Genomic DNA, 15,301 nt, shown 5'->3' on the forward strand with positions numbered 1-15,301 from the left:
TAATTGGTGGAGCTCGCTCTGAGGAAAGGGAGGTTACAAGTGGTGTGGTTCTTGGTCCAATTCTTTTTAACATTTTTGTAAGCAATATTTCAAAAGGGCTGTCTGGTAGGATTTACATCATTGCAAATGATACGAAAATCTGAAATAGGGCAAATATCCCTGATGGTGTGGATACCATGATGGGGGCCCTAGCAATATTTGAAGAATGGTCTAGAATTTGGCAGCTAAAAAATGCAGGGTCAAGAACGTGGATTTCAAAAACTTGAGGGAGCAGATTAAGGGGTGAAGTACTTCTGTGCATGAAAGATGAGACTTAGGGATGATTGTATATTGGGATCTTAAAGAGGCCACATAGGTAGAAAAGGCAACAGCAAAAGCCAGAAGGATATTTGGGTTCATAGGAAGAAGAATGACCAGCAAGAAAAAGGTGGTGGTAATGCCTCAGTATAAGCCTCTGGTGAGACCTCACAGAGTTCTGGAGACCGCACCTTCAAGATATAAACAGGATGGAGTTGGTCCAGAGAGCAGCTACTAAATGTCTTCATCATAAGGCATATGGGGCCAAACTTAAAGATCTTAATATGTATACTTTGAAAGAAAGGCTGGTGAGTGGAGATTATGATAGACATGTAAATACCTCTATGGCTTAAATGCATAGGAGATGAATCTCTTTCAATTGAAAGAGATTCTCTGGAATGAGGGTGCATAGGATGAACATGAAGGGGACAGGAGTAAGTTAAGGAAATACTTGTTCTTTGAGGTTTCTGCAGCTGGCATTGTGCTTGTTGTAGGTTTCTGGGTCTCACTGCGTCTTGTTAGGTAGAAACTGACGTTTCAGCAATCATGCTGTGGCTTTCTTCAGGGTATACTGTGAGGTCTGCAGTTTATAAATGGTGGGTCCACTGACCTGAGGTGGAGGTTGATGATAACCTGGAGGATCATCAAGCCCTGCCTCAACATCTTGGCCCCCCCCTGAGCTGGGCCAGCAAATGGTGGATGTTGGCAACATCATCCACCAGAACCAGGTCCTGTTCAGAGCAGACACTGCGGACCTTCAAGAAGAGGTTACATCTCTGAGGGGTGCTATGTTTGTCCTCGCCAGCCACAAGTGAGCTTCTTGCCTCCCTGTTCGCTAAGCAAGACGCCACCTGGCATGCTTATGAGGCCATGCAGGCAACCCTTGCAACTTTCTCACCCAGCTCACCTGGGGATCCAACAGCTCGGCCCACCTTGCAAGCCTCCAGCCACCAACTAGGAGGTCCATTCCTGGCACATCTGGCATTCAGCCCTGAGGCCAAGGCCAGGGGAAGAGGCCCCAATAGGGCCCCTCTATGGTCTCTACTTCCCTCCCCAGGGTCATTGTGCTGTCACAGACCCTGTGACTCTGCTGGACTTCCTCTGCATCTAGCTACTACAGCCTCTATCTTATGGTGGTCTCACTGCAGATCTAGGTTCCAAGTAGCTGTTACAACAACTAAGTTCAACTGAAGGGACCATCAAGAGAGTAGAGAGTCTGGAAGGGTCTCACTTGTGCTCTGACCCAAGGAATCACCTCTATGGTCACCAATATTGACCCCAGGACTTACAGATAATGCTATGCTGTGAGAACCAGCCTCTGTAGCAGCTCTGAAATCTCCTTCTGGAGCTTCAGTCTGTGGGGCTCTGGAAGAAATACTTGGCCCAGGGCCATGTCAAACAAGACTCCCAGGTACTCCAGGTGCCAAGTCAGTTCAAGCTGACTTTTCTTGAAGTTGACTATCCAGCCCAAGTCTTGGAGGAGTTGCACCACTCTCAAAACAACCAGCTTGCCTTCCTCCTTAGACAGAACTCTAAATGAGCCAATCGCAAAAATATGGATGCACCTGAAACCCAGCTTTGTGGAGGTGCGATGCCACCACTACCTTGGTAAAGGTGAGAGGTGCCGTGGCCAGGCCAAAGGGGAGCGTGGAGAACTGGAAATGCTGCTCCAGCACATGGAATCACTAGTACCTCCTGTGGGCCAGGAAGATGGGAATGTGAAGATAGGCTTCCATCAGATCGAGAGAGATGAGAAATTCCCCCGGCGCCACTGCCACTATGACCAAATGAACAGTCTCCATGCAGAAGTGTGGTACCTTCAGTGCAGCATTGACTGATTTCAGGTCTAGAATTGGTCTTCAGTGTTCTCAGCCTTTCTTTGGCATGATTAAGTGTATGGAGTATCTGCCTGTGTCTGCATCCAGGACAAGCTCTATAGCCCGAAGAGCCAGTAGTCTTTGTACCGTAGCCCAAACTTTGAAGGCTCTCTTTGGTTGGCCGGCCAAAGAGTCAACAAAGCAGTCTGGCAAGGGGGCACAAAACTCAATTTTGTACTCCTCCAGAACATTGTCTAGGACCCAGCGGTCTATGCCAGTCTGAATTCAGACCGACTAAAAGGCTGACAGCTTGCCCAGTACCTGGGGGGATTAGCCCCTGTCCTGGCATCATTGTGATTTCTTGGAAAGAAGCAAGAGCTTGAGGCTTGCTGTCTCCTTCCCCCACTGAACCTCTGAAAGGGTGGCCCCTGAAAGGGTCTCTGCGTTGTTTGGCCTCCTGCATAAGGACGGACTCTTCGAAAGCCTCAAAAATTGCCCCACCTGAACTCCGGGCCTACTGTCTGGTAAGGCCTTGGGGCGACGGTTCACAGCACTGGCCTTCAGGTCATCTAGGCCCTTGCCAAAGAGCATCTGCCTCTGAAAAGGAAGTTTTCTTAGTGTAGCTTTAAAGGTAGAGTCACCTGCCCACTGTCTGATCCAGAGCACGTGTCAGGCAGAGAGAGCATAGGCTAAGTCCTTGAGCATAACTCTGATATCAAACAGCATGGTAACGTCTGTATGCGAGAGAAAGAACGTGGTCAGAGTCACAGAGCTACTCATAACCGAGTACTGGGACGAGGAGGCTGGAGGGACTACCAGCTTTAATTTTCGCAGGGAGGTGAAAATAATACCCGAGAGCATAGAAGCTTTGAGCAGTTAGCGCACTGTGGGGTCTTCCCCCTGATCTAGGGCTACAACCACATCTTGACTGCCGTTCTCATGTAAAGAAATGGACTCTGTCAGAGAAACTTCATCCTATGACAAAAGTTGCATGAAATCGGATTTCTATCCCCCAGTCTATAACAGACTGAACCTTCTGGTTCAGGTCTGTGTTCTCGTCTGGTCGAGGCAAATTTTGAGCAGAATTCCCTTGCGCCACCATCACTAGTGTGCTGCAAACAGACTCTGAGAACACTCGGCAATTAAAATAGGCATTCCACATAAGGCTCACAAAATCTGGAGTGAAGCCTTGTAGTGGGGGTCTTGAAGACCCCAGCAGGGACCTCCTGGCAATCATCCTGGGTTCCATGGCCCCCACACAACTACACTTAACCAAACATATTTTGGAGGGGCCTGAAAGGGAATCTTGCTCTTGAAACGCACCTCCTGTGGGTCCCCAGCCCTGGAGGACTTGGAGGAGGCTGACCAAAGGATCCTGCCCTCCCCTGCACACTCCGTCGCACTTGGGACATGGACATTCCCCGGTTGGCCATCCAGAGCAAACTTGGTATGATATATGGGTAAGAAGGCCTGAGGAGTCCATCCCTGTTGATTTTGAGTAAAATTAAAGGGGTTTTGAGGCAGATGGAGGCTTCAGAAAAAGATTCTTTAAAATTCAAGAGGGCCACCGCCACTAAAATCGTGCCAAAAACAGCCGATGGTGACTTCCTGAAAAGTAAAAAAACATGCAGGGAAAGGGATTTTAGAGAGGGAGGACCTAGGCTCTGACTGTAGAAACCTTCAAAAATGAGTTTTGGTGAGATACCCCTCCCCTGCCACAATTTTCTCCATAGGCTATAATAGCCTTACTCACTGAGCCCTGCGATGCCTGCCTGCCTCAGCATAAGATGTCAGTTAGAACCTATTCCTGAGCTCCAAGTGTTAGAGCAGGCCAGCCAAGAAGGTGTTCTTTTAAAAGTGTAGTCCTCCTGGTTCAGACCCAAACATCTAACTCTTCTTCCAGGAAGAGCTGTCTCAGGACTACTGGGAACTTCTTAGGGGAGCCTCGAAAACGATTAGATTAATAACCCAAAATAACAAATTTAATGTACAGCAGAGGAAAAGAACCTTCGCAATACACTTGTAGAAGTTCAAACTGAAGAGAGAGGGTACTGCCCAGGGAGACAAGGAGGCAGAGCTGAGAAAATGACTGATATTTTCTACAACTTGTGCGTTGGGATACACAACCTATCCATAATGAATCGTATGCTGTTTGCACAGGAATAGTACTTGTAAAAACTCTCAAAACTTCCTTCTTCCTTTCTGAGGCTTCTCTCTGGGCATGATTCTCAAAACTTAAGGTTGCCTTTAACACGGTCGTTAAACCAGTTCCAGCCAGTTTAGCGTACATGCATTTTAGTGGCGGTTTATCAAAATGGCTTACCATGGTCTTTTCTGAGCTTCCTAGCAGTCTCAGATTCTACCATGCAAATGGGCTTATCAATATTTAAATGTGCACTCTGGTGGATTCTTCAACATTGCTGAGTGATTCTCTAAGAGCGGCGTTGGCTTTTGGCAACCAAAAATCAGTAACTGGTCTGGGGATGCCAGTAATGTGAAAAGTGTATCTGTGGCGTGTGTTTTGACTGTGGCTCATGAAAAAATAAAAACTACATGATTCACATAAATTATAGTCTTTTTTTTTTTTGGGGGGGTGGTAGACAAAAGCACACTTCTTGAATGTGTGTATTATAGCCGTGTCTTATGTGTTTCTGGCTGTGGTTCATGATAACATTTGACATTCAAAACAAACAACAAAATTTACATTGGGGGGAGAAAAGGCATGTCTTATGCGCATTTGTTGACAGCTGACGTTGCATCTCCTCTCCCTTCCCTTCATCCAGTAGCTGTGGCATGCCTATGATTGACAGACTCGAGAGAGACTTGGGTATGCTGGTGGATGCATCACTGAAGCCATCTGCACAGTGCGCAGCAGCCTCGAATAAAGCCAACAGGATGCTGGGCATCATAAAGAAGGGCATAGCAACCAGAACACGGGAAGTCATCATGCCATTGTATCGAGTGATGGTGCGTCCACATCTGGAATACTGCGTTCAGTATTGGTCGCCGCACCTCAAGAAGGACATGGCGGTACTTGAGAGAGTCCAAAGGAGAGCAACGAAAATGGTAAGAGGGCTGGAACACTGCTCATATGCCGAGAGGCTGGATAGGCTGGGGCTCTTCTCTCTGGAGAAAAGGAGGCTCAGGGGAGATATGATAGAGACCTTCAAGATCATGAGGGGCATAGAGAGGGTGGATAGGGACAGATTCTTCAGACTGAAGGGGACAGCAAATACGAGGGGGCATTCTGAGAAACTGAAGGGAGACAGGTTCAAAACAAATGCAAGGAAGTTTTTTTTCACCCAAAGGGTCGTGGACACTTGGAATGCGCTACCGGAGGAAGTGATCAGGCAGAGTACGGTACAAGGATTCAAACAGGGGTTGGATGGATTCCTGAGGGATAAAGGGATCGTGGGATACTGAGGGAGGAGCTGGGATGTAACACAAGTATAGGAAGTTAACCAGGTAATGAGTATAAACCAACCTGGTCGTGCATGTGCAAGACCGGAGGGCTAGGACTTCGATAGGAAGGCAGGACTTAAATGAGAAACCAAGGTGGCAAGGGAGCCCCTTCTGATGATTCAGACAAGTCTTGACCTGTTTTTGGGCCACCGGACTGCTGGGCAGGATGGACCTGTGGTCTGACCCGGCAGAGGCACTGCTTATGTTCTTATGACATGCCACTTACGGTATTACTTTTCCCGGCACATGTGCACATTTACGCCTCTTTCATGGTGTATTCTGTGCATGTGCTGATCACCATCACCAGCAAGTCATCTCATGTAAATTTAGCAAACCTTCGCTACTCTCCGCCAACCTCATTTGAATGTGTGCTTTTTGAGAATGACTCACCTTTTTAAAATCACTACAATAATGGCTTTGACAGCGGCCCATCAGTTTTTAACGCAAAGTTTTGAGAATCTGGCACTCTGTCATTTCTAAATGATTTTATAGCCTGCATGCTCTTCCCCTTTCACTTATGGTTACTTACCTCCTATTGCTTCCTGTATGAAGACAGGTAGCAAACTGGTGCTATGTTGGCTTAATGTGATGAATGCAGATTCCTCATTCCTCAGAATGATGTAAATGTCACCAAAGTTGAGATGATACAGCTTTATACAGTGTTGTAGGATATGGAGGGCATGCTTGACCAAATCTATCCGCCTTCCTGAAAAGCCCACATCAAAATTCCGGAAGATAATTTCCTCACATAACCAAGAGAAGTCTTTAATCAGTTGGGAAAGGAAGACTCCCTGGGAATTAAAGACAGTATCTGAGCATAAAAGAGGTTTTTTTGGGGGGGAACAAACCCTCTGAGCACCAGGGTGAGATGGGAGTTGTTTTGAGATTGGGAGATGTTATCTTGTTTACTGTTAATGTACGTATTTGCCTGATGCACAATTTTTATGTAATCCACAATTTTCTAACAATCTGTCTTTGTGTCATTGACACTCATTTGTTACCCTTGGCAAGATATACAGTCTCCATTGATTAAAATAAGCTCTCTGGGGAAAAAAATTAATTGCACTTGCATATAAAAATTTGTAAAGCATTCATTACACTAAGTCAGGGGTGTCCAATGTCGGTCCTCGAGGGCCGCAATCCAGTCGGGTTTTCAGGATTTCCCCAATGAATATGCATGAGATCTATTAGCATACAATGAAAGCAGTGCATGCAAATAGACCTCATGTATATTCATTGGGGAAATCCTGAAAATCCGACTGGACTGCGGCCCTCGAGGACCGACATTGGACACCCCTGCACTAAGTAAACAGGGAAACCATCAAAGAGACAGACCCTTACCCTCTCATTTTATAATCTTGCACACCAAATTTTATGCTTAGAGTGCAAAATAGTGCACAAAAGTTATAGAATAACTATAGAATACTAAGCACAAATTCTATATCTGCAATTACACTAGAATTCCATAATGGCAATTTCCTGTCACCACCTCTCATCACACCCAGAAGTGAAGTCCATCCCTGCTCACCTCTCTGTGTTTGTGCAGCAAGAGAGCTGATACAATACTCACAGTCATCAATGCAGAGCAGGAAACACCCCCTGCAAAAGGCAACACAAATAAAGGTGAACAATCTACCACTAGCTCTAAGTTCTCACTTCTCCCTTTGACACCATTAATCTCTTATCTCCCCTTCACCATTGACATTTTGGGGCAATACTATACCATGGAACCTTAAAGATGCCACAGTGGGGCACGCTTAGCACTAATCCTATGATGGCACTTAAGTACACCTATGCCATTAAGAAAGATTAGGTTCTTACCTCGATAATCTTAAGCTAACTGATTTCACCACATTCTCTTGCAATGAATTCCAGAGTTTAACTACACATTGTGTGAAGAAATAGTTTCTACGGTTTGTTTTAAATCTACTACTTAGTAGTTTCATCGCATGCCCCTTATTCCTAGTATTTTTGGAAAGAGTAAACAAGTAATTCATATCTACCCTTTCTACTCCACTCAGTATTTTATAGAACTCTATCATATCATCCCTGAGCCATCTCTTCCCCAAGCTGAAGAGCCCTAACCGCTTTAGCCTTTCCTCATAGGGAAGTCGAACCATCCCTTTTTATCATTTTCTTCACCCTTCTTTGTACCTTTTATAATTCCACTACAACTTTTTTGAGATACAGTGAACAGAATTGCACACAGTATGCAATTCTGGTTGCAGTTTCTAAAAAAGATAAGTGGAATTAGAAAAGGTACAGAGAAGGGTGAAGAAAATGATAAAAGGGATGGTTCGACTTCCCTGTGAGGAAAGGCTAAAGTGGCTAGGGCACTTCAGCATAGAGAAAACATTTCTTCATATAACATGTAATTAAATTCTGGAATTTGTTGCTGGAGAATGTGGTGAAATCAGTTAGCTTAGCAGGTTTTTAAAAAGGTTTGGATAATTTCCTAAAAGAAATGTCCATAGGCCATTATTAAGATGGCTTAGGGAAATCCACTGCTTATTCCTAGGATAAGAAGCATAAAATCTGTTTTACTACTTGTAATCTAGTTAGGTACTTGGGTTGGCCACTATTGGAAACAGGATACTAGGCTTGATGGACCTTTGGTCTGTCCCAGTAAGGGAATTCTTATGTTCTTATGCCTAGTAGTCCTGAACACTAGGGAAGTACCAAATCCGTCCCCGGAGTCTAGGGTAGACCCACTGAGCCTGCCTTAAAACAGAGGAATCAAAAGTGGCATCTTTCCTGGCTGCTATGTCCAACCTATAGAACCTGGCAAAGGAATGAGTTGTAGACCAAGTAGCTGCTCTACAGATTTCATTGGGTGAAATCACCTGAGTCTCCCCCCCTGAAGTAGCAACTGTTCTAGTGGAGTACTCTTTCAATGTGATCAATGACTGCTTACCACATATGCAGAGGAAATGGCCATTTTAATCCATCTGGAAATCGAGGCTTTAGACTCCAACCTCCATGGTCAGAACAAAAAGATACTAACGCAAGGAGCCTATGGAATAAAATGGGAGAATTAGAAGTCATGGCCAATAAAGAGAACCTAGACATCATTGAGGTCTCTGAAACATGGTGGAATGAAGAAAACAAATGGGACATAGCACTCTATCGCGAAGACAGGTCAGGTCAGAAAGGAGGAGGAATAGCCCTATACATAAAAGAAAACATACACTCGACCAGAGTGGACACAGCAGCGACGACCAACAAATAGAAATCACTATGGGTTAAAATACCAGGAAGGAAAGGGCCCGAGATAAAATGGGCCTGTACTATCGTCCACCTGGGCAAACCGAAGCAAACAATGAAGAAATGAAAGCTGAGATGAAGCGAGAATGCAAAAGCGATAACACGATTGTTATGGGAGACTTCAACTATCCCGGGATAGACTGGAGTCTTGGAAACTCACAATGCGCTAGGGAGACCAGATTCCTGGAGGCTATACAGGATTGCTTCATGGAGCAGCTTATCAGAGAATCGACGAGAGGGAATGCCACTCTGGATCTAATCCTTAATGGACTAAGAGGACCTGCAAAGGAAGTGGAAGTAGTGGGACCGTTGGGAAACAGCGATCACAATATGATCAAGTTCAAAGTTGAAGTAGGAATATCGAAGGGAAAGAGAACCACAGCGACAACTTTTAACTTCAAGAAAGGAAACTACGAAGTAATGAGAGTAATGGTAAGGAAGAAACTTAGGAACAGCTCAAAGAAACTGCAGACTGTAGAGCAAGCCTGGTCTTTATTCAAGGACATGGTGAGCGAGGCACAAAATCTGTATATCCCCAGATTTAGAAAAGTGTGCAAAAAGAGCCGAACAAAAGACCCGGCGTGGATAACTAAAGAAGTGAAGAAAGCAATAGGAGATAAGAAGAATTCATTCCGGAAATGGAAAAAGGACAAAACCGAGGAGAACTGGAAAGAGCACAGGAAGCATCAAAAAGAATGCCACCTCGTGGTTAGAAGAGCATAAAGAGAATATGAAGAGAGGCTAGCCAGGGAAGCACGAAATTTCAGACCGTTCTTCAGATATGTTAAAGGGAGGCAAACGGCAAGGGAGGAGGTGGGACGGAGATAGGAAAGGAGTGGTGAAGGAGGAAAAAGAAGTGGCGGATAGACTAAACATGTTCTTCTCGTCAGTATTTACAAAAGAGGACACATCCTACGTGCCGGAACCTGAAAAAATCTTCAAAGGAGATCAAGCAGAAAATTTAACATCCATGGAGGTAAGCCTTGAAGACGTACACAAGCAGATAGATAGATTAAAAACTGACAAATCTCCGGGCCCGGACAGAATCCACCCTAGGGTATTGAAAGAACTAAAGGAGGAAATAGCGGAACTACTACAGAAGGTTTGTAATCTATCCCTGAAAACAGGCGTGATCCCGGAGGATTGGAAGATAGCTAATGTTATGCCCATCTTTAAAAAAGGATCGAGGGGTGACCCGGGGAACTACAGACTGGTAAGTTTGACTTCGGTTCCGGGGAAAAGAGAGCATTGATGAGCATCTAGAAAGGAATAAACTTATGAAAACAAGCCAATGTGGCTTCTGCAAGGGAAGATCATGCCTAACGAACTTATTGCATTTCTTTGAAGGAATTAACAAACGGATGGACAAAGGGGACCACATAGACATCGTATACTTAGATTTCCAAAAAGCCTTTGACAAGGTACCCCATGAACGCCTGCTACGGAAACTGAAGGGGTGGAAAGAGACGTACATAGATGGATCAAAAATTGGTTGGGGGGTAGAAAGCAAAGGGTAGGAGTGAAGGGCCACTACTCGGACTGGAGGAGGGTCACGAGTGGTGTTCCGCAGGGGTTGGTACTCAGACCACTGCTGTTCAATGTATTTATAAATGATCTAGAAACAGGGATGAAGTGCGAAGTAATAAAATTTGCAGACGACACCAAACTATTTAGTGGAGTTAGGACTAAAGAGGACTGCGAAGATTTACAAAGGGACCTGAACAGGCTAGGAGAGTGGGCGACGAGATGGCAGATGAAGTTCAATGTGGAGAAATGTAAAATCTTGCATGTAGGAAACAGAAACCCGAAGTACAGCTATACGATGGGAGGGCTGTTAATGGGTGAGAGTACCCAAGAAAAGAACTTGGGGGTAATAGTGGACAAGACAATGAAGCCATCGGCACAGTGCGCAGCGGCCGCTAAGAAGGTATGGAGGGTAGACCATGTAGCCGCTCTACAGACTTCCTCGAGCAGGACAGCCTTAATCTCTGCCCAAGAGGTAGCAACTCCTCTGGTGAAGCGAGCCTGCAATGCAATCAATGGCTGCTTACCACAGCCCACATACACAGAGAAATTGGCCATCTTGATCCATCTGAAAAATCGAGGCTTTAGAAGTCGACCTCCCACTCTTTGCATGACTAGTCAGGACAAAGAGATGATCCGATACACAAAATTCATTGGTAACTTTGAGATACCGGAGGAGAGCATGCTCGCCATCCAGCAAATGCAATGTTCTGTTCTCTTTGACCCCATGGGGAGAGAAAGCAGACAGACGTACTTCCTGATTGACGCAGAAGGCAGAGACAACCTTCGGTAAGAAGGGCGGAACTGTGGGTAAGGAGATTCCTGCTTCCATAATCTTGGAGAATAGCAGGAAAAAGCTTGCAACTCATAGAATTGTCTTGCTGACGTAATCACCACCAAGAATACTGTCCTGATGGTAATATCCAGAAGGGAAGTATTCACAAGGGCTCATACAGAGATCTGTTGAGACTGTGAAGCAAGGAAAAGGGAGGCAAACCGGAGGGTGTAACTAAAGAGCCTTTTTAATGAACTAGGTGACATCTGGGTAAGAGGCCAGGGATCCTCTGTCCCATCGTGCTTGGAATTAGGAAAGGCCTGTTATCTGCATTTTCAGTGAATTGACAGGCCCTTCTGAAGTCCCTCTTGCAAAAAGTCCAAGACTATTGAAACTGGAGCTCGGAAGGGCTTTACCTCCTCCATAGCACATCAGCACTGCTCTTGGGCAATACACCTTCGGAGGGCTCTGGAAAGGATCTCTTCCCCTGGAAATGCACCTCCTGCGGTTCCCCAGCCCTGGAAGACTCGAAAGCAGTTGAACCTGGGGTTCGCGCCATTCCCCCACAAGCACCGCTACACATAGGACATGGACACTCCACTGCTGACCATCCATTGCAATCCAGTCTGCCCAACAGTCACATTCATTCTCAAGGCAACAAACCAGTAATTATTAATTTTATTTGCTAAGTTTCAGTATAAGATGGCCTGAGGGGATCCATCCTTGTCAATTTTAAGCAAAAACGAAGGGATTTGAGGTAGATAGAAGCTTTAGAAAAAAAGATCATTTAAAATCCAAGATGGCCACCACCAGGAAAATCGCGCCAAAAATGACGTGGAGACCTCCCTGATTAGCAAAAAAAATACAAAGAATGGGTTTTAGAGGAGGGGGGCCTAGGCTTTGGTTGCAGAAACCTTCAAAATCAAACCCCCTGATTTTCCCCATAGGCTATAATAGCCTTACTCACTGTGCCATGTGCCTGCCTACCTGCCTCAGCATAGGAATTCAGCTGGAAAAAAAAAAAAGCAGATCTGTCTCAAAGATTTGCTGAATGAAACTGGTCTTCGAACTGCCAGTTGGACTAAGGTTGGACTGAGCCTCAACCCCTGGAGAACATCATGAAGGGATAGGGAAGGACCATACAGCCAGCCCACTGTTAATCTCAGACAAACCGAGAGGGCGTCCAAACAGTCTGCGCTCAAGCTCCTGACTAAATCAGGAATGCAAGCAGCTATGAAAGGGATGGCCTCTGAGCTATAAAAAATACCAGTAGGCTTACTACCCAAGTGACACTGAGGGGCTAATCCTGCTAACAGCAGACTTCCGCGGCATGAGTCTGAGTCTTCTTCCAGGCAGAGGTACCAACAAATGGAAATCTCTGGACACTGAGTCTCCAAACCAATACTGAGAAAAAGTACCCCCCCCCAAAAAAAAAAAAAGTAGATCAAAAACATCTCTGAGCAACTAAGGGGGCAGGAACAGTTCCCTAGGAGGGAGGTGGAGTTGAAAACACGATTGACAGAGTTTTCTTTTTTTTTTTTTTTTTTTTTTTTTTTTTTTCGTTCTTTAAGTTCAATAGTTTTTATTAAGTATTTTAAAGGATACAAGAATCATTTAAAGTACATAGAAACAAAATAAAGCTTTCTGTATATAAAATATAAAATATATAAAATATAAATATAAATATAAAATTGACAGAGTTTTCTGCAAGCAACTTGCTGGTTCAGATACAAGACCCTATTGTTCAGGACCACTAGACATATTGCACTAGAATATCCGATTAGTGCCTCTTTCAAAACTGGCTATTTTGGGGACATTTCTTGTTGCAGACCTTAAGAAAAAAAAATCACCACATATGGCTGAATAAAGGCAGTGAACAAATGACAAAATATTCACAAAGACCATCACCCAAAAATACTTCAGGCTTATGTTTTTACCACTCAGAGTATGTAGACTCAGCCTCTCTATGACACCTTTCTCCTGATCATGTAGCTTCTCACACAACTCAGGCTTGGGTTCCCATTCTCTCTCTGCATTAGGAAAGTATGACCTGGGGTGGGTAAGAAGAAAAAAAATGATAATCTCAGTTTCACCAAAGTAGCAAGAACAAGACACTTACATCATATCGGACAATTCTCAAAATTGTATGTTTCTCCATTTAATCCCAACTTCTGTATAGTGCTAGGGCAGAGGGTAGGGATGCTGCCTCTGTCTACAAAAAGCAGTGATATTCAGATATTAGCAATATAGTCACATGAATAAATTTAGGCCAGCAAAAAAGCTGTCCTAAATTTAATCTATACAGTGGAAACAATTGTCACTTTTAATTAGAGGCCAACTGAATTTCAGTTTCATCTTCGATACTGGCCCAAAATTGAAATCTGGTCTAGTTTTAGTTTTTGATGAAAATGCTGGTGAGTTTTTGCTGAAATCAAAACTCCTCCTCTGCCTGAATAAAAGCCATCCCCGCTTCCTCTCCCACCCAAAATAAAAGCAGCTCCAATCTGTCTCCCCCACCCTGAACAAAATTGACCATTTGTCAATAGCCCCCCCCTCCCACCGGGTCTATCTTACAAACTCTGGTAGTCTAGAGTACCAGTCAAAACAGCAGCGATCCTTAGTTACTCCTGCCCACACCAGCTCTAGTCAAAATGACCATGGCAATCTCTTCTATCACATCCCTTTTTTAGGCATCTCTTTCCATCCACTTGCTTCCCCTAATCTATGTCAAGTCCAACCACTTACTCCTCTCCACTTCTCATCTCTCTCAGAACCCTTCACTACTGGCAGTAGAGGTTGTTACCTTTTTCCTAAGATAACAGGCATCAACAGCTCCTCTGGAGAAATTCTTGTGGAGAAATTCAATACAGCATCATTTGTGATGTACTCCTGAAACAAGAAAATTCAGAATGGAAGATTAGGTTTATACCTTCGAAAATCTTCTCTCTATTAGTCTCTGGAGGATCCAATACGCTAGGTGTTCAATCCCAACTGGCAATCTGGGAGTTACAGAAATCCACAACTTTTCTGAGCACATGCTCCACCCCCTTAGCCTAAGAACCAGTAAACATTTCCAGTTAAGTCCCAAAGCCAAGCAACATATCTAATCCATGACAAGGGGGTATGGGGGAGAATCCCCAACAACATAAGTAATTCATGAACTGATTTGCTCTGCAAAATATTAACAAGTGATAAACAGGCACAAAGGCAACTCAGAAAAACATTGAAGAACTATGTAGAACTAATCTGCTGTGTGAACTCTGCCGTGTTACTGATGACATTATCAGTAACTCGGCAGAGTTCACAGGCATACAAGGCCGAAGCAGCCTGTTAAGAGTGCTGCCGGACATATGCTACTTATGGAGGTAATTAGGGCTCGCAGCCGGGTTCCGATGGGAGGGAGGGAAGGATGGGATTCAGCTGCATGGCAGATGCAGATGCTCGGTGGGGGGAAGGTGTGCTCTCTCAAGGGTTCTGCTGCACAAGGGATGGGAGGGAGGGAAGGGAAACTGCCGGCAAATCCCGGGACTAGGGCTTATATTAAGACCTACCCCGAAAATCCTGCTAGGGCTTATTTTCAAGGTAGGTCTTATTTTCGGAGAAACACAGTAGTGTGGTGAAAAGACGACTGGAAACAAGTTTTCAATAATCTATGATAGTCTTTGTAATTTAAATCAGTTTTTATGCCAGGATCAGTCCATGCTATGATCTCCCACTTACATCATCTCTCCATTTAACACCCCAAAACACATATTAAAAAAAGAAATTCCTATAAACATAGGGAAAACAAAATAGCTAAGTAGTTGGTAGAAATAGCATTATAGAGATACTCAATGTTTAAATATGCTGCTACTCAGCACCTTTTCTTCAGTAATGACCTTAATCTTCATTGCAGGACTAATACATTGCTCTCTGTGTACTCGGACACATAAGGGCAATCATTTATTTAAAATAATTTGTATCCACCCACCACACATTAAGCATAATGACTGATCAAATTATCAGGAATTACCTTGAGAGAAAATGGCTGTGCAAAGTCTATCCGAACACATCCAAACTGCCATATCAGCATCCGAAGAATAGTGAGGAGTATGGTGCCAACAGAGGTAGAGAAGCGCTGTTCAAACACAACACACAACTCAAACTCAACATTACATTCTAT

The 15,301-nt window shown here is 44.4% G+C and overlaps 1 protein-coding gene across 8 annotated transcripts in view; it reads right to left on the bottom strand.

Moving 5' to 3' along the window:
* GPAT2 (glycerol-3-phosphate acyltransferase 2, mitochondrial) overlaps positions 1–15,301 on the bottom strand; it is a 137,465-nt gene that overhangs the window by 35,309 nt on the left and 86,855 nt on the right. For 7 of the 8 annotated variants that reach the window (XM_033947452.1, XM_033947451.1, XM_033947447.1 and 4 more), the window contains 5 exons: positions 15,152–15,256; positions 13,943–14,028; positions 13,077–13,189; positions 7,105–7,175; positions 6,106–6,367 (listed from right to left, as the gene is read on the bottom strand). In XM_033947452.1, the coding sequence (XP_033803343.1) occupies positions 6,106–6,367; positions 7,105–7,175; positions 13,077–13,189; positions 13,943–14,028; positions 15,152–15,256 (637 nt within the window). The remainder of the gene's footprint in view (positions 1–6,105; positions 6,368–7,104; positions 7,176–13,076; positions 13,190–13,942; positions 14,029–15,151; positions 15,257–15,301) is intronic. The other variant, XM_033947450.1, reaches the window with a different exon arrangement.

Source organism: Geotrypetes seraphini, chromosome 6, assembly GCF_902459505.1.
Source record: "Geotrypetes seraphini chromosome 6, aGeoSer1.1, whole genome shotgun sequence".
In the NCBI taxonomy this organism is placed as follows: domain Eukaryota; kingdom Metazoa; phylum Chordata; class Amphibia; order Gymnophiona; family Dermophiidae; genus Geotrypetes; species Geotrypetes seraphini.